General features: G+C 37.5%; 2 protein-coding genes and 2 pseudogenes across 4 annotated transcripts; 3 read left to right on the forward strand and 1 right to left on the reverse strand.

Moving 5' to 3' along the window:
* On the forward strand, positions 1 to 4,375 carry LOC148697290 (uncharacterized; annotated as a pseudogene). The gene is made up of 2 exons (XR_015961394.1): positions 1 to 3,028; positions 4,180 to 4,375. The product of XR_015961394.1 is annotated as an uncharacterized LOC148697290 (transcript).
* An 85-nt stretch (positions 4,376 to 4,460) lies between these two features.
* LOC137723213 (putative WD repeat-containing protein C2A9.03) lies at positions 4,461 to 10,278 on the forward strand (annotated as a pseudogene). The gene is made up of 13 exons (XR_015961395.1): positions 4,461 to 4,475; positions 4,912 to 5,030; positions 5,207 to 5,268; positions 5,520 to 5,581; positions 5,659 to 5,788; positions 5,887 to 6,054; positions 6,165 to 6,251; positions 6,551 to 6,685; positions 6,903 to 7,013; positions 8,168 to 8,245; positions 8,286 to 8,405; positions 9,104 to 9,190; positions 9,610 to 10,278. The product of XR_015961395.1 is annotated as a putative WD repeat-containing protein C2A9.03 (transcript).
* Positions 10,279 to 14,745: 4,467 nt separating this feature from the next.
* On the forward strand, positions 14,746 to 18,433 carry LOC137723124 (Leucine-rich receptor-like protein kinase family protein). The gene is made up of 2 exons (XM_068462293.2): positions 14,746 to 16,685; positions 16,788 to 18,433. The coding sequence occupies exons 1-2, from the start codon at positions 15,133 to 15,135 to the stop codon at positions 18,262 to 18,264; spliced, it is 3,030 nt and encodes a 1,009-aa protein (XP_068318394.2). The 5' UTR covers positions 14,746 to 15,132; the 3' UTR covers positions 18,265 to 18,433.
* Positions 18,434 to 20,935: 2,502 nt separating this feature from the next.
* Positions 20,936 to 26,007, reverse strand: TIF3H1 (translation initiation factor 3 subunit H1). Its single transcript, XM_068461866.2, has 12 exons — positions 25,805 to 26,007; positions 25,623 to 25,702; positions 25,251 to 25,367; positions 25,037 to 25,140; positions 24,736 to 24,802; positions 22,845 to 22,978; positions 22,710 to 22,758; positions 22,030 to 22,101; positions 21,848 to 21,949; positions 21,702 to 21,769; positions 21,332 to 21,484; positions 20,936 to 21,193 (listed from the first exon to the last, which is right to left on the reverse strand). The coding sequence occupies exons 1-12, from the start codon at positions 25,812 to 25,814 to the stop codon at positions 21,136 to 21,138; spliced, it is 1,014 nt and encodes a 337-aa protein (XP_068317967.1). The 5' UTR covers positions 25,815 to 26,007; the 3' UTR covers positions 20,936 to 21,135.
* Positions 26,008 to 27,962: the final 1,955 nt, after the last annotated feature.

Genomic DNA, 27,962 nt, shown 5'->3' on the forward strand with positions numbered 1-27,962 from the left:
TTAGTCTTTTCAAAACCAGTTTTAAACCCGGCCTGAAAACAAAACCCCAGCATAAACCCTGAAAACAATCACCCGCTCCAAGCTTCTCGCAGCTCAAAAATGAGCAGAAGGCGGTTGAAAACTCTCCTCTGGCAATCAATTTCCGCCATATCTCCGTCCCCTCCGAAGTCCAACCCATTTTTCTCCACAAACCCATCACAACCATTCCCTTCTCCATTCAAATCCTCCCACCAAAGTCTAAAGCTTTGCTTTCCCAGATTACTTTGCACTTCTTGGCAGGACAATCTCGATGGTCTGTTCGATCCCAACTATTTGTTCAAGCCGGAGAGTTCTGGAGTTGAGTCTATTTCAGCAGAGGAATTCGCCTCTCTGCGCGATTCGGTGTTGGATACCAGTGCTGGTGGTGGGTCTTCGATAGCAAAATTTGAATCAGCTAAGTTTTCTAACAATGCCATTTTGATTTCGAATGCTATCAGGAATAATAATGATGAGTTTGATGAACCCAGAAGTTTCTTAGGCAGTTTAGGGATAATCTGAATGAAACTCTGGTGGTGGAGGTGTTGAAGCTTATACAAAATCCTGAATTGGGTGTGAAATTTTTCATATGTGCAGGTAAACAAATTGGGTATAGTCACACTGCTCCCGTGTACAACGCGTTGTTAGAGTTATTGGAGTGTGGTAATAAGAGGGTAGCGGAACAGTTTCTGCAAGAAATTAAGGGTGCTGATAGAGAGGTGCTTAGGAAGTTGCTTAATGTGTTGATTCGGAAGTACTGCCAAAATGGGTTGTGGAATGTAGCTTTGGAAGAGCTGGGGAGTCTTAAGGATATCGGATACAAGCCAACTCAAGCAACTTACAATGCTTTAGTTCAAGTGGTTCTAGAAGCAGATAAGTTGGACACAGCACACTTGGTCCATGTGGAGATGTTGGATTCAGGGTTTAAGATGGATGAGTATACATTTGGTTCATTTGTTCACACCCTTTGCAAAGCTGGGAGGTGGAAGGAAGCTCTCGCATTGGTTGAGAAGGAAGAGTTTGTGCCCAATACTATTCTTTACACGAAGATGATATCTGGGTTGTGTGAAGCTTCACTTTTTGAGGAAGCTAAGGATTTTTTGAACGGAATGCGATGCGATTCTTGCATTCCTAATGTTGTGACCTATAGGACTTTGCTTTATGGGTGTTTGAAGAAAAGACAGCTCGGTAGGTGCAAGAGAATTCTTAGTATGATGATCACAGAAGGTCGTATTCCAAGCCCTCAGATATTTAGTTCTCTTGTACATGCTTATTGTAGGTCCGGAGATTACTCTTATGCTCATAAGTTACTTAAGAAAATGGTAAGATGTGAGTGCCAGACAGGCTACGTGGTTTACAATATCTTGATTGATGGTATATGTGGAAACAAGGAATTACCAAGCCCAAATAAGTTAGATTGGTCTGAAAAAGCTTATGGTGAGATGCTTGATGCAGGGGTTATGCTAAGTAAGGTCAATGTGAGCAATTTTGCATGGTGTCTTTGCGGTGCCGGAAAATTTGAGAAAGCCTATAAGGTTGTCAGCGAAATGATGAACAGGGGTTTTGTTCCTGACACTAATACGTATGCTAATGTTATTGGCTTTTTGTGTAATGCCTCCAAGGTAGAACAAGCATTTTTGTTGTTTAAAGAAATGAAAGGGAATAGTATTGTTCCTGATGTCTATACCTATACTATTTTAATTGATAGTTTTTGTAAAGCTGGTCTTATTGAACAATCTCAGAGCTGGTTTAATGAAATGATACGAAATGGTTGTGCTCCAAACGTGGTGACATATACTGCTCTTATACATGCATACCTTAAAGCAAAGAAGGTGTCTGATGCTGATCAACTCTTTGAGATGATGTTGACTGAAGGTTGCAGTCCTAATGTTATTACTTATACTGCTTTAATTGATGGTCATTGTAAAGCTGGTAGAATTGAAAAGGCTTGCCAGATATATGAGAGAATGAGAGGTAATGTGGACGTCCCTGATGTTGATGTGGGGCTTTGGTGGGTGGTTTATGCAAAGCACACAAGGTTAAAGAGGCCCGTGATTTATTGCATGCTATGTCAGAAGAAGGTTGTGAACCTAACCATATTATTTATGATGCTCTTGTAGATGGATTTTGCAAGTATGGGAAGCTAGATGAAGCACAAGAGGTGTTTGCTAAGATGTCAGAGCAAGGGTACAGTCCAAATGTGTATACATACAGTTCTTTGATTGATAGGTTGTTTAAGGATAAAAGACTGGATCTCGCTTCAAAAGTCTTGTCCAAAATGTTAGAACACTCATGTGCACCAAATGTTGTTATCTACACAGAGATGATTGATGCCCTGTGTAAAGTTGGAAAAACAGATGAAGCCTATAAGCTTATGCTGATGATGGAAGAAAAAGGGTGTTATCCGAATGTTGTGATTTATACCGCAATGATAGATGGCTTTGGGAAAGCAGGTAATATCGAAAAGTGTGTTGAGCTTTTTAAACAAATGAGCTCTGAGGGTTGTGCTCCAAATTTTATCTCCTACGGGGTTTTGATAAATCATTGCTGTTCAACTGGACTACTGGATGAAGCTCATAAGCTTATGGATGAAATGAAACAAACACATTGGCCTAAGCATATGGTAGGCTACCGTAATGTTATTGAAGGTTACATTAGAGAGTTCATGACCTCTCTTGGGCTTTTAAATGAGATGAGTGAATGTGACACAGTGCCAATTACTCACATATACGAAGTTCTTTGTAAAGGCTGGAAGGTTGGAAGTGGCTCTTGAGCTGCTTAAAGAGATTTCGTCCTCTTCACCGTTTACATCTGTGAACAAGAATATGTACACTTCATTGATTGAGAGTCTTTCACATGCAAATAAGGTCGGTAAGGCACTGGAGATGTTTGCAGACATGATGAGGCATGGTGGTTTTCCAGAGCTGGATACATTCTTTCATCTTATTAAAGGGCTTATTAAAGCTAACAATTGGGACGAAGCTCTTCAACTACAGATAGCATATGCCACATGGTTTGCCTCTCTAATTCATCTTTTCTTCCATACTGTAGTTTTCAACTATTTCTTTTACATGAAAATGTCTTTTTCCTCTTCATGTATATTTTCAATCATTTCTTTTCTTTATTTGGTTCTATCTTTTAGGTGGGAATATGATACATTTAATGCCCTAGAAAATGAAAAAAAAAAAAAATTCCTATGGCTTTTATTTCTTAGGCCTTTACCTTTATATCCCTAAGCCCCAAAATCAAACCCTAACCAAATAAACCTCAATCCAGTGCTCATAAAGAATTGTGCATAGAGAACATCTAATTTGCATTTAAGAAATATTGCATAGATAAAACGTTGAACTACTTCTTCTATACTGGTTTTAATTTTGAGAAGTGTTGAATTTAATGTGACATTTTGTGTTGTGTGAGCACATGCACAATTAAGGAAGCACGGTAACAAGTCTATTTGTTTCTGTATCAGCATGTAAATTTTATGAGTGGCCATGCATTTTACATCTGTGCATGGACCTTTAAGCCATTATTGACTATTTAAAGGAATGAATTAAGAAAATGTGACAATATTGGAACTCATGGACAACTACTTGAATGAATTGTTTGTTTGTGTATCTTATGTTGAATGGTTTGGCCGACTTGTCTGTTCAGGAGCAGTTTTGTTCTTATCTCTCAACTTTGCCTTACTGTCTTGGTAGCATTTCGCATAAGTGCCTTCTGATTTGTTGTGGATGACCTATCTTACTTTGCTGCAGTATGTGATTGAGCTGCCTCAAGCTGTAAATTTACAGTATCTACCTATAAGTTGTCTTTTGTGCTTTTTTTAAGGTTTGTAAAGACCCTTTCAGTAGCATTTAGAGGTTAGTCCAGAATTTTAGATTCATTTTGGAAAGATCTTTGAAAGATAATGATCACACAGATCTTTGATACCACAGTAGTAACCAGTAGGATTGCTTCTGCTCTCTAGTTCTTACGTTGGCTTCTTTTTTTCCTTTTTTTTTTTTAAATAAAAAAACAGAACAATTTTTTTTTTATCCCAAAATTTCTATTTAATGATATGTGTGAAACGGTTGGTGCTGCGGATATCTAATTGCCTCTGCTTGTCACTGTAAATTATTTGTTTTTGTTTTTTATTGTTCTTATATATCTCAATTATTTGCACAGGATATCCATTGGCATATGCAAGAAGAGACATCTGACAGAAATTAGTGTGTTTTCTAGACCATCATTGTTTGTTACTCATGCACCATCTGATGACTCACTGGACCTGGTGACCTGGTTGACGGTTCTGTTGAGGAGTGGAGCGCATTTCTATCAGAGTCCGTGTGCAAGTATATGCAACATGAGGATGCGAATGACTGTTGCTTGCTTAATGAAGTGACTACATTTTTACTCCACTTTGTAAAGCGGCTAGAAATTCAAGAAAACTAGAACTTTTATCTCCTACCTATTCAAAGGAGGTAAGTCATCTTATATAATTTCATAGCATGGTTACCCCAAAATTCTTGAGAATGCAGGATCCAATACCAATACATCCCCATGATGCCTTGATGGATATCAGATATTCCAAATCTGTATCTTGTTAATTTCTTGGAAATTTTGATTTTTGGGTATGGGATGGATATGTGTGAGCCATATACAATGGATACACAAGGGATACAAGCAAGAGTAGAAGGGTTATTTGTAAAATTTCTATAGAAGAAATGGGGGGTAGGATTGAAAAAGGGCATCTTGGTGGGCATTTTAAGATGTTAAATAAGTTAATATGAAAACAAAACAATTCGTTAGAATCTTACTTGATTGTAATATTCCTTGTGGTCTTCATATCTAGTTTTTGGAAAATTGTGATTTTGCAGTATCAACTCACATTTCCTAAATTGTATCCATATGACACAGTTTCGATGTTCTGCACCAAGGCTTTCAGATGATGTTGCTTAATGAGAATATGCAGCAGGTCTCTGCTGCTAGAATTTATTTACTGCTCCAAAGCCATTTTCATGGTGAATCATCAGAAGGTCAGAAATTCAGGTTTTTATTATTCATATCTCTGCACTTGTTTAAATGCATCGTTGTTCACATACTTATGTACTAGGTACAGATAATTCACTATGTTATTTGCTACTTCAACATGGCAAGAATGATATTGCGCAGCTCTATTACTTACTGCTGTTGTTGCTCGTTGAGTGAGCAGGTTGGTGACGTGGAATTGAGTTCACAGGAAGTTGTATTTGATTTCCAATCAATCATGTCAAGGTAGTAGTGTTATTAAAATATCCATTTCACAGTTTTGTTGGTATCTAGGATATGCATGAAAACAAAACAGTATTGTTCGAAAAACAGTTTACAGGATGAAATTTCTGTATGAGCTTGAACTTATTTTGCCTAGTTACTCTTACAGCAATTACTTATGAGTTATGAATTGAGTGTAATAAGGATTATGTGATCAGAGCTGCGTTTGGAAATTCTCCGCAAGATCTCATAGGGTGTCTAATTTCAAATTGCAGGCATTATACAGATGCGAGAAGCTCCAGTCAAACTTCCTCATAATGACAACGATGCCAGAAAAGTATGTCTGGGTGTGTTTGGTGATTATTAAGTGTGCTGGAATTGTTGAAGATGTTGAAATTGTGAACTTGAATGCAGATAGAGCATGTCTTACCAGCAGGGCTATCAGTTCGATTTTATGGCGGATGAAGGGGACATGTCTGATTTCGTCGAGGATGTGGAGGAAGAAAATCAAGGTGGAGATATGGGTCTTGATGAGTATGACATGGTTTGTTTCCATCAACTCTTGGCTCCCATTGTTCAATCCTTTGTTTTTTCCTGTTGTACTAAATGGACTTGAAATCCCTTGTTTTTGAGTTTGAGCAGCTTACCAAAGTGTCAGATACGTCATCTGCACAAGCGAGAAGGGGAAAGGACATTCAAGGTATTCCATGGGACAGATTGAACATAACAAGGGAAAAATAATGATTGACGAGGCTAGAACAGTACAGGAATTATGAGAACATCCCTTTATCTGGGGAAGCTGTGGACAAGGTTTTCTTCTTGTTCTCGAGCATTTTCTTCATTTCATTTCATTTCCCCAATTAGCAAGTCACTATTGAAGTTAGCAGACGTCACTGATAATATGTGTTAACTTTGACCAGGAGTGCAAACAAATGCAGAAAGGTGGAAACTACTATGACTTCTTCCATAATACAGGACTGGTTAAACCTACAATCCTTTATTTCCAGGTTTGTGGACCTGCAATGCCATAACTGTGTATTAGTTTTACATTTTTTGAAGGTATACTTCACCACTAGTCCCACTCTCTCTCTCTCTCTCTCATTCATGGGTTTTGTGTGTATGAACTTATTGCCTTAGATAATTTTGCTTTAGTTAAATGATACTTTTTTTTATTCTAACAAGATAAAGTTATCCACTCCTTTTAGCTGTTTTCGCAAGCTAATGTTCATAAAACTTTTGCACGATAATGTTCATGAAGTTTACCTTTATATCCTACTTGACGTTCTTTATTGATTTTTACATGCAGCTGAGAAATTTGGTTTGGGCCACTTCAAAGCATGATGTCTACCTCATGTCCAACTTTTCAGTCATGCATTGGTCCTCTCTATCTGGGAATTTGTCTGATGTTCTCAATTTTGCAGGACATGTTGCCCCAACAGAGGTAGTACAACCTCCTGTACATAATTTGTATGATCTAGTTTCTTTGAAAGAAAATAAAGTAATCAAATGGATTGTTTTTCATTTTTTTTCAGCTTTTGTTGGTTTATGCTCTCTCCTTCTCCCAATTATGTTACATACATTGAAGTGTTCCTTATAATTGCGATTTGTCCTCTACTTATGTCCATAGTTTAAGTTTGCCAAGTTCTATGGTCTTGCAGAAACATGCAGGAAGTTTATTGGAGGGTTTTATGCAGACTCAGATAAGCACACTGGCAGTCAAGGACAATTTTCTTGTTGCTGGTGGCTTTTAAGGAGAGCGTACTTGTAAAGTGAGTTTCTAATGTTTACATCTCAATAGCATGTTGACAGTGCATGGCTGTTTGATGAGAGTTAAGTATTTCCACATTAGACGTATTGTTTGGTAAATCTGACAATTAGACTTGTCTGGGATCCTGCCATTCTGGTGATTTTGCTTTGCCATTGACTTGTCAAGAAAAGAGCTAATGCCATTAGCTGGCTGGAAATTTGGTTACCGTATTTGATCTTGGAAAATTACTTCTTTTTGGGGTAGAGATATGACCTCGCTACCAGAGTTTTAACTCCAGTTTCGTTTGTCCTTTACCAATCAGAACAACTGGCAATAGCGGCTTTCAGGGGAGTCAGACATGAATAGCTTGGTTTTTATATTATGAGCTATGTTGTGTGGTGCTTGTAATTTCTGTCTTGAAATTAATAATTTCTACCTAGGAAAACAAAAATGAATTGTGTAACAATATTATTAACTTTTGTGAAAGGGGTGGTTAATATTTATTTTTTACATGTTGTATTGAGTGTGAGTACCATTTTGTACACAAGATTGTTGCATGTAGAAGCTGAGATTCTAGTATGGACAGGGAATTGTCTAAATATCTTGTAAAATGTTTGACTGAATTTAAGTTAAATGAAATGTAAGAACCGACTAATATTGGATATCAGTGACAGTGTGCCAGTAAGTGTTTGTTGAAGTATGTGAAAACGTTTTGGAATAGTCTTGAGGTTGAGGGTAATGGAAGCTGTTCTTGGATAGGCAACTTAAGAGACACCTTCCGGACTTGAACCTGAAACAAATGCTGGTTAGGAATTAGATTAGGAAAGTGCATAACTAATACGGTGTACTAGGATCCGCACTGAGCTCAGTTTTTGGATAAGGAAAGTGGTTTTGTTGCTCTTTTGTTGTACTACTAGTAAGAATGGTTTGACCTAGTCCGTGCATTCATATCTTTGGTTTCCGCAATGGTTTGTTAATGAAATGATTAAATTCAACTGATGTGGTAGCTACTGATGGCATTTTAGGCGCTCATTTCTTGTTGGGTGTAATTTGTTTCTTGTAATTCTATATTTGTCATTATCAGATGCAAACTAGCTCTTTAGTCTGTTAAAGGATTATTTTTCTGGTTAATGTTCAGTTAAGTATTAAATCATATTTTTCTGTCTTTATCTGCAGTCTCTTGATAAACAAGGAGTAAGCCATCACAAATATACGATAGATTGGGGTATTTTAGCTAGTTCTGAAAATCTGTTCGTCTGAATTTTTTCTTTTAATAAAACACAACTTGATATAGAAACGCTTTTCCAGGGGTGGAATGCATTTCATGGCATCCAATAATGACTGCGGCATAAGAGAATATGACGTGGAGAAGTTTCAGCTTTTGAATCACTTTTGTTTCCCTTGGCCAGTGAATGTGAGTCATCCTAAGAACTTAATTCATATTGATGGTTTCGGTCAGATAAACTTACCCGCCTTTTTCTATTTCTATACTAAGAATCTACATATTTGTCTTTACACTTTCACTTTCTGTGAGTTTCATTGACTCCAACCTCCCTAGATATTAATATTAGAAGGCTAAGTTGTGCATTGAAGAGTATTATTTCTGATATATTTGGAAATTGTTGAGATGTCAACTAGGAAGTCAAGCTTTCAAATCAGTTTTATTTTGTTCAATTGGTTGTGCTGAGGACAAGGACAATTTTTAAAATAAAAGGAAATTGGTGACTGGTATAGGTCGCAGACTAATTTCATATTTTGGTTTAGCTTGATGGACATTTCGTTCTTTTATAGATAAATTGAAGCAATTTTCCTTTTCAGCTAATGACATAGGAACAATTTTCCTCTCCAACTAAGGTCGATACCACTTGCCAAATTTTTCTTCATTGACCGTCTCCTTAAAAGCACAAAATGTTGATTGAGCCAATCCTAGTATTGAAAATATTTTGCAGACTTCAAACAAATTACCTCTTTGAAATAGAAGAGTGCAATATACTTAAGTGCTTGTAAACTGGAAGTGATCTGCAATTGCTTAAACTGGAATTAATGTGTTGGTTTCTGTGGTTATTCCTCCCATAACTCCTTTTCTTAACGTGGAGCTGACCTTATTTGCAGCATACATCAATAAGCCCAGATCGTAGGCTGGTTGCGGTTGTTGGTGATCATGTAGATGCATTGCTCATGGATTCGCAGAATGGGAAGGTACCAAGATCTTTTTTCTGATCATGATACTCTTGTCTGCAACTTATTTTGTTGCGTTTCTTTCCATAGAAATATTTTTGCTAATAAGATGAGGTAAACTTTGTGAAAATTGAACGCGAGACATGTAGACTTTGAGGAAATGGTTAATGGTGGAAAAATACCAATACAAGTGTAATCTTTAATACGATAACAGATTTTTGCTTACACAGTTGTTTTTATAATTGTTCAGCGTGGAGATATCTACTTTTTGTTTATTTTTTAGTATACCTTAACTTCGTGTTAGCAGAGCAGTTGTGCTTCTAAATTCCAAATTTACACCTAAAAGCATTTTCCAGGTTTTATTTTCAAAGATGGGAACAGTTTACTAACTATATACAACTTTGCTTTTTTTTTTTTTTTTTTTTTTTTTGTCATTTCAGACTATTGCTAAGGTCGTTGGTCATCTGGATTACTCTTTTGCGTCAGCATGGCATCCTGATGGTCGCATATTTGCCACCGGAAACCAGGACAAGACTTCCCGAGTCTGGGACATAAGAAATCTTTCATTGCCAGTTGCCGTTCTGAAGAATAACTTTGGTGCTGCTAGGTCAATTTGCTTTTCATCAGATGGTCAGTTCATGGTGGTCGTGGAACCTGCATATTTTGTGCATATATATAGCACAAAGGCAGATTACAAAGGGCGGCAAGAGATTGATTTCTTTGGGGAGATATCCGGTGCATCAATGAGTCCCGATGATGAGTCTCTGTATATAGGAATCTGGGACCGAACATACGCCAGCTTGCTACAGTATAACAGAAGGCATACGTACGGATATCTGGATTCCTATTTTTGATCCTTTTGGCGAAGGGCTGTCCATCAGTGTTGGCAATGTGATTTTCTCAGAAGTTAAAAGCAGAAAGAGTGCTCTGAGGTTGCAGTTTACGAACTCTTTGTTTTTAACTATTTTTTGTGTGTAGGTTAGTTTGATAAACCAAGTTTAAAGTTGGAATAAGCCAATGATTGATTAGAATTTAGAATTTGTACAGTGATGTGAAACCCTTGTTTGTTAAACCATTTCCTGATAAACCCATTTTTTGCTTTTTCCTAATCTTTTCTTCTTCTTTTTTTCGCTGTTCCTTGTGCCTTTTTCTCTCCTGTAGCAAAGTGAAATACAACAATTTTGTTCAATAGTTCCGGACCGCTTAGTAGTCTAGGAAATAAGCGTGAAGGGTTACTTTAAGAAATCTTTTTCATCTTTGTCATTCATTTTCCGGACTACTCAGCAGTCTTCAATTATTGAAGACAAGCCCGAAATACAATATGTGATATCGTCAAGTATGTTTGTTAACTGTTTTTGTTTTTATTTTTTATTTTTTGTACTATATATATGAAACATTTTTTGTACTTTTAAGTGTTTTTGTTATAGGTTATTTTAAAAACATTTCCAAACGAGCTCTTAATCTCAATACTTCATGCTCTTAATTTTATACTCTCTTTTTTTATCATTTGTAATAACTAATCATGAATGATTAGAGTTCTACAGTATAATTCTTGGATTGCATTGTTTAAGAGCATTTCCAAGAGAAGCTCTAAATTTTTGTTAAACAAGCTAATGAACAATGTTAAAAAATTAATTAAGCTACTCTACTCAACTTTTCAATTATAGCAACACTATATTTTAACGAACTTTGAATATTTTACTATTAACAATTCAAACTCAACCCACTTATTTTCTAATACAGTCTTCTTTCTCTTTCTTTTCTCCTAACTCAAGGCTAGAGTCTTATTATTTTTTTAATATTTAGCTGATGAACGGTTAATAATCTATAAATTTAAAGAGTGACTGTTCAGTTTGCCATAAGAGAGATTCTTTTATGAAGTTATGTGTTTTTTTTTTTTTTAATTTGACTCTTTAATTTAAACCACATTACTCCTCCCCCCTTCTTAGTGTATATACTATATCGTTTGTTCCAAAAAATAGAATTTTGGTTATTTTGCAGCATCTCTTCAAAATGCTCTGACACCGAATTTGGACTCGTCTAATTATCATGGTGCATTCATCATATTTAATTTAAAGATGGTTCATATTTTCAGTTAAGTTCATGATTAGTCTTACATTAAGTTTATGCTTAGTAACCTCTTCATGGAAGGTAGAAGGTTATTCCATGCCTAACTATTTAAAACCACTACTTATGTATGGAAATACAATTATTCAGAAATTAAGAATTATTTTTAAACTTGGTTTAGTGAAGAGTGTTTTTCTTCCTATCCATAAACTCTTATCTCTTTGGTGGATTCCTTAGAGTGGCGAGTTGTTTATCTTCGAGTATTCACTTGTGATTTCTCTTTGATCTCCGTTATCCAGTGTCATGCTCTAATTCATCTGTGGTGCCAATGAAATGTAAAAAAGGTAAGGTTATGAAATTGATGAAACTGCAAATCTATCTGTAAGAGTAAGACTAGTGTGAGTCATCTCTGCACTGTCCCAATGGAACTGGAAGCCAAGGTTCTCCTGTAGTAAAAAGACAGAGGAACCCCACTGCTCCAATATCTAGTTAAGACTGTCCGTGGAACAAAAATTCTTGGATGTTACTCCGAATGTTTTAACCATTAGATCTTGATTTACTCCTTCCCTCGGCTGTGACACTGACAGCGATGCAAAGTGAGGAGGCGAGTGGGCTGCTTTTGTCCTTGCCCGTGACATGTTTGCTAGCTGCCAAGGGCGTCCCCGTGAACCATACGTTGGTCCATGTGAGTGAGCCCTGCCGGTGTCTTTCTCTCAAGTCACAACCCACCATGCATGCATATGTGTTTCGATTTACTCAATTGCCTACTTGCGTATAGATTCTTCTCATTTCTTTCCTCTTATGTTGGTTGTTAGGTTTGAAATTATTAATACGAGCACGCACACCAAACGTGTCGATATTCTGCTCAATTTTTTCTTCTTCGGTTCGTAGTTAGGTTTGTAAAATTATCATGAATCGGTTTAAGCATTACCTAATTATCTATATACCAATTGTTGGTTCCTGGTAGATTTCAGGAGTGAATGTTTTTTATTTGCTAATTCCCTTATATGTTGTTGGGTTTGAGGGAGTATGATTTTCTCCTCTTCAAATTCTCCTCCTCTCCCCTCATTTCCTATTTGAACAGTCACAATTAAGCCACGTCAACATCTTTGTTGATTGTTTATAGAGAGAGAGAAAGACGAAGAAAAAAGTGAGAGCGAAGAGAAGGAGAGGGGATTGGAGGAGAGAAAGCCCTACTTCGAGTTTGAACGACATTTCAAAATTTCAAATCCAAAAGGTGTTGGGGTCGAAAGTGGCAGAGAGAGGAGAGACAAGAATGTTTTTTATTTAATCATAAACTGTTAAACTTAGGTTCGAAGGACACAAGAAAATGAATAAATCTGTCGTTTGTGTTTCATTAAAATTTAAAAGATGCTTAGAGTGCAGAAAATATTCACTAAAAGTAGGAATTCCTCCTAATATTTTATCAGGCCAAAACAACACACATTCGAAAGGAATCCTCGACCGGTTACGGTTTGATTGAAATTTGGGAATTCAAAGGTAGTAAAAATGACAAATGAATACAAACAAAGAAACAATTATACGCAAAATTAGGTAAAACATGAAAATAATGGATTACTAGCGAGCTTTTGGAACTCCTGAAACATGCAAACACAACATATATTTAGTCTCAATCTGGGTTTTATTTTTTTTTATTTTTTATTTTATAATACAAGCTACGCTAAAGATGAAGGAATTGAACACAAAATCTTGGGTCCAGACAATGATGCCGGAAAATTTTGGGTGGGTTTGAGCCATTGTGGATGAGGTTCGGGTGGTAATAGAGGTTGGTTGCTACCTAAAGGGCTTTCCACGGATGCACTCAAGCCACCCTCTAGTTTCATGGCATGAATGCAATCATGTAGCCGTTTCCAGCATATACTTTCCACTACTTAAGTGACAAATACCATTTATATTAATACGTGTTTTTCAAGCATGCAATATAATATTCTTGCATAAAAAGGACTCAAAAGGGGAATATTTTACTACTCACAATGTAATATTTTTATCAAATCGTTCAATCTGCTGATATGCAAACAGATTATTAGAGTTGGAATTATTATGTCTGAGATCATTAACTCTACCAAGTGGCAAGTGCAAGTGGTACTCAAAGTCCTTGTATTTTTCATCAAAAATATGTTTTTGCATGTATACAAATTCACTTTCCTTAGCAATAATAGTAAAAAATAATCTTCTGTGGAAAAAATGGATTGCATGCAGATGCAGCTGGTCCTGCATTTGCATTATTAGATGTTATTTGGAAACGGAAAGTGAAGTAACGAGGCAACAAAGAAGCTGAAGCAAGCGACAAAGATAAAGAAAATTTGACTTGGTATGCGGTTGGCAGGCACATGTAATTAGAAGGAACCCTTAGACCCACGTTATTGACCAAAACTGTCGTAACCTTGGTGCTTCAAATTTTCAATCTCTTATCTCTCATCCAACACTCTCTTCTTTCACGTTTAGGGAAATGTAAGATGTTTCTGTTGTCAAATGTGTGAATCTTGATTATTAGTAAGACATACTTTTAGATATGTCAATACACTCGACATAAAATCGCACCTTACCCTCCAATACTCTACTGTGTCTTACATTACTCCTTGTGCGGTTGTCCTCCACGTCCTATAATATTACTTCATTTCGTCAACGGGTGGAGAGAAAAGTTAGTTTCAGTTTCGTTGATGTGATAAGGGTTGTGTAGTCTTTTTAAGCCGTTAATTTAGGAGTAGATTAATGAAATTGTGCGTTTCAATAACAATCTTGAGAAATTGAGCTATTTAGGGTTGCTAATAATGAAATTTGGGGTAATTATTCTTCTAAAAGTGTTTTTTATGATTTCAGATGTTTTAAATGTGAAAATGAATTAAAAAAACAAAAGAGTCACTCCCACGTAAGTGGAACCCGCAATTCTTTAACCGTTGACGGAATGGGATAAAATGAGACACAAATAATGAGTGTAAGGGTTAAAGTCAGAGAGAATCAAGTGTAAAGAGTAAAATGCTAGGAACACCATATTTTTAGACCATAATTTGTAGACCAGATGATGTGTTGGTTAATGGTAAGATACATTCTTTAATAATTTAAATAAATAATCCAACCATCAACCACCATTTCATATAATTTGCAAAATATGATTCAAAATTTCAAATAATGATCTTTCTAGTATCACCTTATTAATAATGTAATTATACGTGTAAATCTTAGGTGGTACTTCGCACCTCCATTTCTCTCCCAACCAATATTGGTTAAAAATTCCAAAAAATACATGCAATAGTTTTAGCAAAATATAACTAAAAATGTTTTTTTCCCATGGAAATCAAATGCTAACTCACTTCATGTTAGTTCTTCTTTGAATTTAAGTCGTAAATTCATAGTCTAACAACAAAATACATGTTTTTTTTTTTACCCAAAGCTACACGTCTTCTGAAAATGATGGTAGAAGAATATTATTTTTCACAGCTTTGCCTACTCACCCACAATTTTCATCTCTTGGGCCTTCACAAGGGACCATACAAACCCTATTTGGTGACGCAAGAAAATACTCTCTCTCTCTCTCTCTCTCTCTCTCTCTCTCTCTCTCTCTCTCTCTCTCTCTCTCTCTCTCTCTCTGTGAAGACGATCAGTTTACTCAAAAGTCCCAGTTTCACACTCACATTCTCCCTTTTCCCCCATTTTGGCCTTTACAAAGCAACCATTACGCACTCCATTTGGTATTTGACAACTCTCTCTCTCTCTCTCTCTCTCTCTCTCGTGAGTTCACAGTAACTAATAATGCAATCGAACAGTCTTTTATGGCGGATTTTTCGTGAAGTACGTACGGTGTTACACAAGTAAAAGCATCACTCTTTCCATAACTTCTGAAACCATCAGCATTAGAAACTGTATTCTCGTCAACAATGGCTTCTCTCGGATTCCTCCAACATATGCTGCCATCAATATTGATATTAGCATCTCTTCACGCCTGCATGGGAGACGCCACAGTTCCTTCACAGCTCAACAGCGACGTTCTAGGCCTACTTGTCTTCAAATCCGACATCCATGATCCTTCCTCGTACCTCGCTTCATGGAACGAAGATGAGAACTCCCCTTGTTCTTGGGAATATGTACAATGCAATCCAGCCACCGGAAGAGTCTCTCAGCTGTCACTCGAAGGCCTAGGCCTAAGGGGAAAAATCGGAAAAGGGCTTCAGAACTTGCAAAATTTGAAGGTACTTTCTTTGTCAAGCAACAATTTCAGCGGAGATATTAGTCCGGAGAAGCTTGCTCTGCCTCCGAATCTCGAAAAGCTCAATTTAAGCCACAACAGTTTATCAGGATTAATTCCCACTAATCTTTTCAACATGAGCTCCATCAAATTTCTTGATCTTTCCGAGAACTCACTCTCAGGGCCACTCCCTGATAACCTGTTTGATAACTGCTTTTCGCTTCGCTATCTTTCGTTATCTGGTAACTTGCTTGAAGGTCCTTTGCCTAGCACACTGCCTAGATGCTCTTCTTTGAACGGTCTCAATCTCTCAAACAACCATTTCTCCGGTAACCCTGATTTCGCTTCTGGGATTTGGTCTTTGGCAAGATTGCGCACTCTAGATCTTTCGAACAATGCCTTTTCCGGGTCTGTGTCACAAGGGATATCAGCCGTACACAACTTGAAAGAGCTTCTGTTACAAAGCAATCACTTTTCGGGATCTTTGCCGGCGGATATAGGGCTATGTCCTCACTTAGAGAAGATTGATTTGAGCTATAATATGTTCACTGATGCATTACAAGACTCACTTCAGAGGTTGAATTCTTTGACATTTTTCAGTCTATCAGGTAACATGTTCTCTGGTGATTTCCCTCAGTGGATTGGTAGCATGAGCAGCCTCAAATATTTGGATTTTTCGAACAATGGCTTCACCGGAAGCCTCCCACCTTCAATGAGTGACCTCAGAGCACTCAATTATTTGAGTTTGTCAAACAACAAACTTGTTGGTACTATTCCAACTTCTCTTGCATACTGCAATGATTTGTCGGTGATTCGGTTGAGGGGTAACACTTTCACTGGAAGCATACCAGAGGGCTTGTTTAATCTGGGGTTGGAGGAAATTGACTTCTCCCACATGGGACTTACAGGTTCTATTCCTCCGGGTTCCAGCAGACTCTTCGAATCTTTAAGGATGTTGGATTTGTCAAGCAACAATCTCAAAGGAAATATTCCAGCAGAAGTGGGACTTTTCTCCAACTTGAGGTACTTGAATTTGTCCTGGAACAACCTTCAGTCAAGGATGCCTCCAGAGCTCGGCTTCTTTCAGAACTTAACGGTGCTAGATCTTCGAAACAGCGCCTTGTTCGGTTCTATCCCAGAGGATGTATGTGATTCAGGAAGCCTGGCAATTCTCCAATTGGATGGAAACTCATTGACTGGCTCAATTCCTGATGAAATTGGCAACTGCTCATCTCTCTATTTGATGTAAGTCCATGATTGCCTATTTTTTCCCTAAATTTTTCCCATTTGCCTTTTTATTTACTTATGAATTTGAACTAAAAGAAACGTCACATTTTTTTGTTTCAGGAGCTTGTCACATAACAATTTAAGTGGTACTATTCCGAAATCCATTTCGAAGCTAAATAAGCTCAAGATTCTTAAATTGGAGTTCAATGAGTTGAGTGGAGAGATACCCCAAGAACTTGGAAAACTAGAAAATCTACTTGCTGTGAACATATCATATAACAGGTTGGTAGGGAGGCTTCCTGCTGGGAGCGTATTTCAGAGCTTGGATCAAACTGCGCTGCAAGGAAATTTGGGAATTTGCTCACCATTGTTACAGGGACCGTGTACGCTAAATGTGCCTAAGCCTCTTGTTCTTGATCCAACTGCGTACAACAACCAAATGGGCGGTCATAGACACCATAACAAATCTGCAACATCCACAAAAGACCAGCGCCACACCTTCCTTAGCTTATCCGCCATTGTGGCAATTTCAGCAGCTAGCCTGATTGTTTTGGGAGTGATTGTTATAAGTCTTCTGAATGCATCCGCAAGAAGGAGGCCTGCATTTGTGGAAACTGCCTTGGAGAGCATGTGTTCGAGCTCTTCACGATCAGGTAGTTTGGCATCGGGGAAGCTCATTCTCTTCGATTCAAGGTCATCCCCGGAATGGATTAGCAGTCCTGAATCCCTACTCAACAAGGCCTCAGAGATCGGCGAGGGAGTCTTTGGAACAGTTTACAAAATTCCACTTGGAGCTCAAGGAAGAGTAGTTGCTATCAAGAAGCTGGTCACATCAAATATAATCCAGTGCCTCGAAGATTTTGATAGAGAGGTTAGAATTCTGGGGAAAGCAAGACACCCGAATCTAATCGCTCTAAAAGGGTACTATTGGACTCCACGGATGCAGCTGTTAGTAACAGAGTTTGCCACCAATGGCAGCCTTCAATCCAAACTCCATGAAAGACCTCATTCAAGTCCACCTCTTTCATGGGCTAATAGGTTCAAAATCTTGCTTGGAACAGCAAAGGGACTTGCTCATTTGCACCACTCATACCGCCCACCAATCATCCACTACAACATCAAACCTAGTAACATCTTGCTCGATGAGAGTTACAACGCGAAGATATCAGACTTTGCACTGGCAAGGCTCCTGACAAAGATAGACCGGCATGTAGTGAGTAACAGATTTCAGAGTGCACTAGGTTATGTGGCGCCGGAACTGGCATGCCAGAGCTTAAGGGTGAATGAAAAATGTGATGTGTATGGTTTCGGCGTGTTGATTCTTGAGATCGTGACTGGGAGGAGGCCTGTGGAGTATGGGGAGGACAATGTGGTAATACTGAATGACCATGTTAGGGTTTTGCTTGAGCAAGGGAATGCGTTGGGGTGCATTGATGTTAGCATGCGTGACTACCCAGAGGATGAAGTCCTACCAGTGCTTAAGTTGGCTTTGGTTTGCACCTCACAGATTCCATCCTGCAGGCCTACCATGGCAGAAGTTGTTCAAATTATGCAGATTATCAAGACCCCAATTCCACAAACAATGGAGGCTTACTGATTCGAACACGGGACGCATGGGTAGAAACCTAACATCTTATCCACTAGGATATTGGACCATATGCAATGTTTGTTTTTTCTTTTGTTGTTTCTGTGTATTTAATCAGTTTTTTCTAAGCTTGAATTGATCTTCCATATGTTTTCAATGTGAATGGTTAGTGTCATTGCAATGTGAACTTTTAAAATCGGTTTAGGAATCTTTTGCCTTGGCGCAGTGGAAAGGTTGTCCCTTTGTGACCGAAAGGTTATGGGTTCAAGTCATGGAAACAGCCTTTTTGCAAAGCAAATATATGACTGCATACGATAGACGTTTCTTCCACCTCCGATCCTTGCTGGGAGCCTTGTTGGCTTGGAGTTTAGGAATCTTGCACCTCAAGGAATTGTAGCACCAGAGGAAGAAATGAAAGTTTTATGTCCATTACATTTGATGGGTTTGTTAGCTGAACTAGACTAGGTTTTACCATTCAAGGCAGGATATCTGATACAAGATAAAATGCTCTGAACCACGATAACTACGAGTCTCTTGTATTAAACTAAGACTTGTTTGGTAAAATGTAGTAAAGTAAATATTAAATTAGACTGGACCATACTGCACTCTTGCACTATTCGGATTTTTTTAAACTCGTTAGCACGATCAAGTTATGACTAATCTTAACCATCGTAAAATTTTGAGTGTTTACTCTAGTTTCATATAATAAGGGACAATCAAGTTCAGTTCAATACAATTCAAAATTTTAGAAAGTAAAACTTTATTTATTTTTTTAACGAACAATTCAGTTACACTAAATTCATTTAAACTACGAGAATAAGTTTTAAATTATTGTACTTGTAACACTCGGGGCATCTCCATGATTCATCCACTAGAATTGTAACGCTAAAGACTTGTTCACGGGGTTTATACTGTTATACACGAACATGAGAGAGAGAGAGAGAGAGAGAGAGAGAGAGAGAGAGAGAAGGTTATCACAATGAAAGTGTGAATTTGGTAGATAAAATCAAAATTACATGTCAATATTTGGACGCTTTCGTTGTGGATGTGGGGTAGCCGACATAACGTTTTCTTCACGGGTGACGTTACAGAAATCAATTTATATTATTATATGTTATCATGTGGTATAAAACGACATGAAGCTGTGTATAATAAATAATATCAAGGAATCTTGCATCATCGTTTCATCCCCGATAAAAAGGAGGAAGATTCTCTACCTTCTTATTCTCATCTCCTTTTATCATTTCTTCTCACGCATTGTTTTTTTATCTTATTATCTTTATAAAAAAAATAATAAGAGATGTTGACGCGGTTTAACAGTAACCGTTCAAATAGGAGAAGATGAAAGGGTAAAGAGATTAGAAGGGTAGGAAATCCTCCTCCAATACAAAACGGGGAACAAGGTAAGCCAATTTACTTAAGTGGTTCGCTCGTGATTATTTTTCATTATTTTCTTTCAGGTAATGCTAAGGCGATTAAATTTGTAAACAAAATTTTAGAAATTAAAGAACATGAAAGTCGATGATTGGTTTATTATTTAAGTGTTGATAAATGTGTTCATTCCTATTGGTGACATATCATTTAGGTAACAAATTTTGTCTCCCTAACATTACTCCTTTTCTTTTCTCCATAAAATTCTCCAAATATATATCGATGGGTGCAATAATGTGTAGGAGAATTCTCTCCCCTCCTAATCTTTCTTCTTTTCTCTTCCCTCCTACTTGAACGATTATGGTTAAGTCATGTCAACATCTTATATTGATTTTTTTATAGAGACAATAATACAAAAAGCAATGTGGGTGAGGAGGGGAGGAAAGGGGATGGGAATAGAAGAGGAGAAAATCCTACTCCTAGTAATGTCGTGCCAAAAATGGGTGATAAATAAACATGTCAGTTGCAAGGTACTTCTGTCCTGTTTGGTGGGTTGGATGGAACAAGTTGTGACTAAGTTAAATGAACTTGTGTCTAGTTCATTGTTTGTTGTGTCAAAATGTGAAATAAACGCACTAGACATAATGTATTATGAATACACAATTGAGTGAGTTATAGCAGCAAGCAATAGGATTTTCCTAATCCTCTCTTCCGAAAAGGAATAACGTGAAATTCTTTTTCCTTTCCTTAGAGACCAGGAGATTGGATCTAGCTATAAGAAGAATGCTTGACTAATAACTAACACACTGCTTGGTCTTTGACCCCCTCAGTCACTACGAAACGCCCCCGAACAATGCAATGGGATGTGTATTTATCCATCTTTTGACTCGAAATAGGAGCAGGTTTGAATAAGGATCCGAAAGTGTCTAGAGTTAAGCCATGAGGGTCTCTTAACGCCTTCTTTTTTCTTCTCATCAGAGTTATTTCAGACTTGTCATGGTCAGAGAGAAGAGAGGAACAAGCACACTTGCAAAACACAGTACAACAGAGACTTGTATGCTACATTCGGGAATGATGATGAATCACTCCGAAAAAAGGTCTCTTAAACCCATTCTTTTTTTTTTTTTTTTTTTGAGAAGACTCTTAAACCTGAATTACAAGTCCTGTTTGACAAGTTCTACCAATCCAACCACCCCAAAGGCCCAATCCCATCGAACCCACCAAACCGGCCGATCAAATTTTAAGAATCAGTTTAGTATAGTTGTGGTTTTATAAAAAAATAAAGCAACGATTAATTTGCAATTACAAACGATTTTCAGAGTAAAGGAAACGGAATCAGATAGAATACGACCAGCATCATCTTACATCCGGGTCTAAAGGCATAAAATATTGCTCAAAACTTGACAGATTTGTAAAATTGGAAAATTTCTAAATGTTCATCATCTTATACAGGTAGAACAGAACAGGAAAGTTAATTCTCCTTACAACTAACATTTGAAACACTGCATTACTTCAATTCTCGTGCAACGCCTTCGTCAAATATAATCTGCTGAAGCTCTGGCCAGTAACCCTGTAAATTGCACAATACGTGTTAGAATTGCCAGAAGAAATACTACCATTCAGAATCATGGGTGGTTATGAAAGTGCCATGCAAAACCACTTTCTGCCGCCCAAAAATATAAGAGGATAGCATCTGCTTGCAACATACCCATTAATTTGGTTGCAGTAGTTTGAGATCTGATTTGTTATGAGAAAGCTATCCAAACGTGAAGGCTCGGGTAGTGGCTTGAAAACGGGGTTTGAAGGATCCTCCTCAGGTAGAGGTTCATCTCCTGCGGCCTTTCGTGCCATATTCTCCACCCTATGAAACACAGAAGAGGAAACTGAATGACTAGTACACAAAAAACTGTAAAGCCAACGAACACATGCCAATCACATATAATTAAACCATTAAAGAGCAGTGTTGACGCCATTCAACATGTAAAATCCCAAAAAAAAAAAAACGAAGCCAAACACCATAATAACAAATCTATCAAATATCATGAATAAAAGAATCCATTTCAAATGAAATATATTACCTTCTCTTTTGGATCCATGCTTGCTGTTGGGCTTGCTGACGTGACAGGTTCCTGTAATAGTATTGGAACTGGAAGACAAGACACAAATTAAGACATGCAAATGAGCAATCATAACATGAGAACACTCAGATAAGGAGAAGACAAACCTTCTGCTGTTCCATTGACAAATCATCCATGCATTCAATGAGAAATTCCATATTCCTCTCCAGAAATGGGCTTGTGGATAATTGCAGGCGGTCGTAATCACACTAAAACAGCAAATAGATATAATTACTAAGACAATTTCAAGACTCATATAGAATTTCTCATAAAAATATCGTATACAAACCTGGACAACAGGTGTATCAGCTTCCAGCTCAGTCATAAAGGCACTGATAAGTGCAGAATTCGAAACTTTGATCTGCCAAGTCCAAGCAGCATAAATATCAAAAGAAAATAGTAAATCCGTACACAACCTTCAGACAAACATCAGGCAAAAAAAATAAAGGAAAAAAGAGGGACCAAAAATCACCACCTTTTATCAGGAATACTGGAGAGCATGAAATATTCATGTTAGACCACATAACTTGATAACGAACAAGGAACAAATCTGAGATCTTTATTCTGGTTTTTTAAGAGTAACCCAATAGCGCATCATCCTTTTTGGTCCTTACAGTTTTCAATAACGTAAAGAAAAATTTTCTTGGACCCATAACAAGTTCGTTTTTTAAAAGCTAAAAGATATGCCCGACCTAACATACTTAAAAAGAACTACTTCTCTTATCAAAACGAAAAAGTACTACTTCTAACAATTATCTGACTACTTTTCCAGTACAGGTGACTGGCATGACCATCAATAAGCGTCTCTGATTACTAGTTCCGCATATTGAATAAATGATAGGTTAACTGTGATTCATTCAAAAGTTGAAAAGTGATATCATAGAGAAATTATACAAATAGGTCTTGATATAAAGGATCTATAGACTGTATTATCCTAGTGCACGAAATAATCCAGTTCAACAAACTTACAGGTATTTCTTCAAAAATATCCACCCATGATAGGTTTTTCTCCCTCAACCTAATGCCACAAAACAAATAACAAAATGAGTTTCCATCCATTCGTATAGGTTTGTATAATAGCACTGAAACAAAATGATATCATACTTCTCTCCCGTAAAATTGTTAGTGCGGTAGAGATCCATGAATGAATCAGAAAGCTTCAGTGCCTTGAGTGCTAGAACACCTTGATTGGACTTCAATGGATCATAAATTATGCACACACAACGTCTAATATTTTCCTTCAAACACAAAAAAATTTATGGAAAGACATAAGTAATTAAGTGAAACAACAGCCATGTTAAAGAAAAAAATACAAAAAGTACGCAGTAGAAACTAAAGCATGCATAATCACTTTTAGCTGCTTTCTTTTTTGGAAGCCCAAGGCTACAGCAGTGCTTATTACAATGCCAAAACAAGAGGTTTGGCCAAAAAAACAAGTCTCCATGATAGAGTTTTTCCAATATTGATATTTTAGTCAAACGTTCTAATTGACTTTCATTCAATGGAGTATGGTATCATTTTCATACCTAACAAACTTCAAACAAGATCGAAACCAAATTTACATTAGGTTAAAACTACGGGTATCACATTATAAACTCAAAATATACCAATTAGTATTTAATAAGCATATAGGAAACTGTTGAAGTGCAAGAATCAGTGAGCAGATCTGCGATAGGGCTTTCAAATGCTCATACATGAGCATTCAAACTGCCTCACATGTCTGCCTGCATCACACGTTCACCAAAACTGGCTTTATGTGTGTGTTGCATAAAGCCAGTCACACACATAAAGCCAGTTTTGGTGAACGTGAGTCACATCAAAGATCTGTTGTCCCTCGTACAAACATACATGAGCATTCAAACTGCCTCACATGTCTGCCTGCATCACATGTTCACCAAAACTGGCTTTATGTGTGTGTTGCATAAAGCCAGTTTTGGTGAACGTGAGTCACATCAAAGATCTGTTGTCCCTCGTACAAACATACATGAGCATTCAAACTGCCTCACATGTCTGCCTGCATCACACGTTCACCAAAACTGACTTTATGTGTGTGTTGCATAAAGCCAGTTTTGGTGAAGATGAGTCGCATCGAAGATCTGTGTCCCTCAAACAAACATCCTTGGATCGTGAGGTTGCTCCTTCACACCACTACCACCCTTATTTCCAATGCCTAGGACATTGTTCATGAAATTAAGACTAGACAAATGGGCTGAAACGTAACAGCAAAGAACCAATTTTTTTTACAAAGGCAGATAACAATCAAACTTTTGATAGCAACAACCGCCTCAATACAATCAAAATCTGCAAACAACCAACCAGTCCATTTTCAGAACCTCGCAACATTATTTGGATGCCAAAATAGAGAAACCATCCAACCCTATGGAACTTTTTATTTCTATCACCTAAGCTCCTCCTCAAAGATTACCTCTTCTCCCTACTTTATTCTATTAAAGTCTTTTGGTTTGTTAAAGGCTACTTAGCAGTGTGGCTACTGGGTAGCACTACACTCTTCCTGTCTCTTCTAAAAAAAGAGCAAATGCATTTCACAAGCTTGTCAAAAAATTTCTTCTTTGTCATTTTGCATTCTCAATACCCTATATTGTTCTATATTGAACATCCTCTGATGCAAACTTTCGAAGACTCTTCCAGTACAAAATAAAAATAAACTGGCTTTGCTGCTGAATCCTTAACCGGATACAACAAAACCACCTTCAATTCATATGACTGGCCCACGCATCCTTGCAAAAATTAACTTACAAATCCTCAAATCCTCCTACAACTAAATGGTTTTAAAACCATCATCAGACTTGAAATCCAACCACAAAAACACTTGGAGGCAGATTTCTAAATCACATAGATGTGCAGCTTCTTAAATTTCAGTAACTCAAATTAGCCATAAACTCTTTTCTGTGGGGTTATGACTGCCACAAACAATGTGAGTAAATGAAAGATGTGAATGTACATATAACTAAAATAATAATTGCAAAATCATTACCTGGTAGTTCATGAATGTCTCGATCAGCTCCACTGTTTGAAAAGAACCCAACAACGTAGACTGGTACCTGAAAAACATTAGTAAAGAGACTTATATATTGCAGAGGACAATAAAAGAATGAGAACCTTATGACCAATATCTTCCCTTTTCACACTTGACTCTGAATACTCAGAGCTTCATACATCACAATGTATACTATACACATGTCGGAGATGAATATTACAAAACACAAAATTTGACCCCTTTTGGCATGCTTTGCTTCTTTAATGAAGTAATAATTTGACAAATCAAAACTACTTACCATCCAACAGTGTTGTTGTCAACATTAACCTCTCTCAAACATCTCATCATCTCAAGCTGGTAATTGGCACCATCGGCTTCAATTTCTTCATCCTCCTCTCTAACCTGAATAAAAAAAGTTACACATACAGATATAGCGGCATATTTTGATAACAAGAGAGGAGCGAGAAAGCCATTCAGATATCACAAAAAAAGAAGCTCCTGCATCTACATACCGGGAAGGGGAAACAATTGGTAACTTCGAGAACGCTGCCAACATCTAACCCAAGAAGTTGCCCCGTGACCAAAGCCGGCGAAAACTCCTTGCAGTGTTTGATTATCTTCAAGATAACCTGTTTTTCGAAAAAACCAAAAACCACATTAAAACCAACAATCAGGCAATCCACCAAGCCCAGTTCCAGTAGCAACCAACAGGGATTTCACACAACAAATATTATCTCAAAATTTGACCAATTCGAATGATATTAACAAAATTTGAGCAGGGTTTTTTATTTTTCCCTAAAAATTACAAACAAATTCGATATCATTATTCTATAGCAGTACAGTAGCAGAAGAACAATAAAAAGTCCGAAGCCGTAGAGAGTTACCAGTCCCTCGATCTGAACGACTCTGAGAGGAGAAGCAACCTCTTCTGTCGCCGCCACCTGAAGAAACGATCTTGCCCCCGCTGTACAAATCAACAAAAACCAAACCCAAAATTTACACATACAGCAGAGAAAACAGACATTGAAATTTACAGATAAAATTACAGATGGGGAATTGTACTTACGGGTCGCCATGTTGTCAAGTCGCGGAGGCAGCAGAAGAAGCGAAGAGAGACGGAGACGACGGATCAGTAAGAATATGGGAAGCCTTGTGTCTCTCTCTCAAGCGCGGAGGAACCTCTATGTAAATTGAATGTGATATCGAAACCCTAGCTGTCGACGGATTATATTATTGGGCCTTCCTTGCCCATAGAGCCTAATGGGCTCCGAGAAGTCCAAACTCCCATTTTGCGATTTTAGTTAATTATTCAACTTATGTATTTTGTAATCAACTTTTGTATTTTATTGTTAGTTTTAGTGACTAACTGTTCGTTTTTTTATATATATTAATTAAACATATTGTATAATAAAAATGATAAACATGCTAGTATACCACATAATTAAGTAAATTTACACATAACATACCAAATATTAATAAAGAACAATAAATTGCATGTAAAAAAGTTTGAAAATATTCAAAAAACCTATCAAATAAATGAATTCCTTAATTATGTTTCGAAATTTTTGAGATTACTCTAATTTTGAAAATTGTAATATGCATCTGATCTGATCTGATTTCGAAATTTTGGAATGAAAATCTTATCCATCTAAAAATGATATTATTGACAACTGCCTCCTTAGACCTTTCCCAAGCCAGGGAAGATTTTGCATACATAGATACGGACTTCCCAGTTGCCAGCTAAATCCTCCTCACCAACCAAAATGACGCCTAATATAGTGATCGCGGCTTGCCGACATGAAGAGTCAGTAACTCATGCAGGATTGTCCTTCCTGACCGCCACAAAACCACCAAGACTTGCTCACCATTTTTCCAGCCTCACGTTTCACATGCCTAAGTCGTGCACCAATCACAAATTCAACTTGGCGACCTTGTTCTTCTCACAATCGATGTATCTTCGAAGCAAAGTAAAGATGATCAGCAATCAACATCATTATGCCAACACAAGGTGCATAATTTGGGAAGCAGAGCATGAAGATTATTGAGCACAAAGTCAACACGAACCTATAGACCTGACAATTCACTACTTTCCTGTTTCCCGTTGATCATTGGGAAAGGCCCACATAAAAATTTTAAAAAAAAATACCCATGCTTACACAGGTTGGGGGCAGGTCATAGGTAACAACTCGTCCCTAATTTTACAATTTTATTAATTTTAATGGAGTGAATTAACGAAAATGCCCTTAATATAAGTTTGTTGGCTTTCGTTGACCGTTATTTCATGACACATACGACCTACTATTTTACCGTATTTTCAAAGTACTCGATGGTACAAACATGTAGACTCAAGCGGAATCGAAATCGGAGCTACGGTTAAAATTTTACCAAACTACGATCGTAAAGGGCATTTTAGTAATTTCACGTTTATGGGAGATAATTTTTTTTTTTTTTGGGCCTTGGGCTATGTACCACGTAGAGCTTACACCCCGTACTCATCCCTCACTCATGTGTCTTCCAACTCTCTCAGACGTCTTACTTTTTCTCTCTCTCTTCTAACTCTCTTTTTCCTCCATTGTTCATTCTCCTCCACATATTTCTCTCTCATCCCTTACCATAACTCTCTTTCTCAAACCTTCTCTATCACTCTCCCTATTTGTAAATACAGAGTCGCCGAAGTACCACGACCCTATCAATGTCACGACAGATCACCACCCATCTGTGAAGTTAAAACCGAAGGGACATAGCCTCGAGCTCGCTCATCTCTCTCTCCCTCTAGTCTTTGTACTCTCTATGAATTGTAATCCTGAACCGCCATCACTCGTCAACTCTAACGAGCCAAACCATCAAATCACCACCACACCTTGTTATTCCTCATCGGTGTTAAGCTCACACCATGAACATCAAACCCAGACGTGGAACTTGCACTGCACAATGCATTGCCATTGCCATTGTTCATCATCTTCTTCGATGAGTTCTCGTCGATTATGACTAAGGTAAGGTCCGAGAACATTAGATTTAACTTCTCTCATTGAAATTGTAGATGTGTGACTTAGTTTAGGCGTTTTGGTGAAGGGTTGACGTTGAAATACCTCAGAAGAAGAAAATTCTACAGTTTTTCCAGCAAGGGTTCGTGACCATCTGACCACCTTTAGAACATTTTTCTAGTCAAGGCCGACCATAGCTCGACCATATTTTGGTATGGTTTTGTACATTTCTAGCTTCAT

Source organism: Pyrus communis, chromosome 4 (assembly GCF_041283825.1).
Source record: "Pyrus communis isolate YQ-2024b chromosome 4, ASM4128382v1, whole genome shotgun sequence".
Classification (NCBI taxonomy): domain Eukaryota; kingdom Viridiplantae; phylum Streptophyta; class Magnoliopsida; order Rosales; family Rosaceae; genus Pyrus; species Pyrus communis.

Coding starts and splice junctions, on each gene's coding strand:
- TIF3H1 (XM_068461866.2), bottom strand. Junction 24,803..25,036: donor GACAACAACACTGTTGGATG/GTAAGTAGTTTT, acceptor AATGTTTTTCAG/GTACCAGTCTACGTTGTTGG. Junction 21,770..21,847: donor TGTCAATGGAACAGCAGAAG/GTTTGTCTTCTC, acceptor CTTGTCTTCCAG/TTCCAATACTATTACAGGAA.
- LOC137723124 (XM_068462293.2), top strand. CDS start 15,133: ATGGCTTCTCTCGGATTCCTCCAACATATGCTGCCATCAATATTGATA. Junction 16,686..16,787: donor TGCTCATCTCTCTATTTGAT/GTAAGTCCATGA, acceptor TTTTTGTTTCAG/GAGCTTGTCACATAACAATT.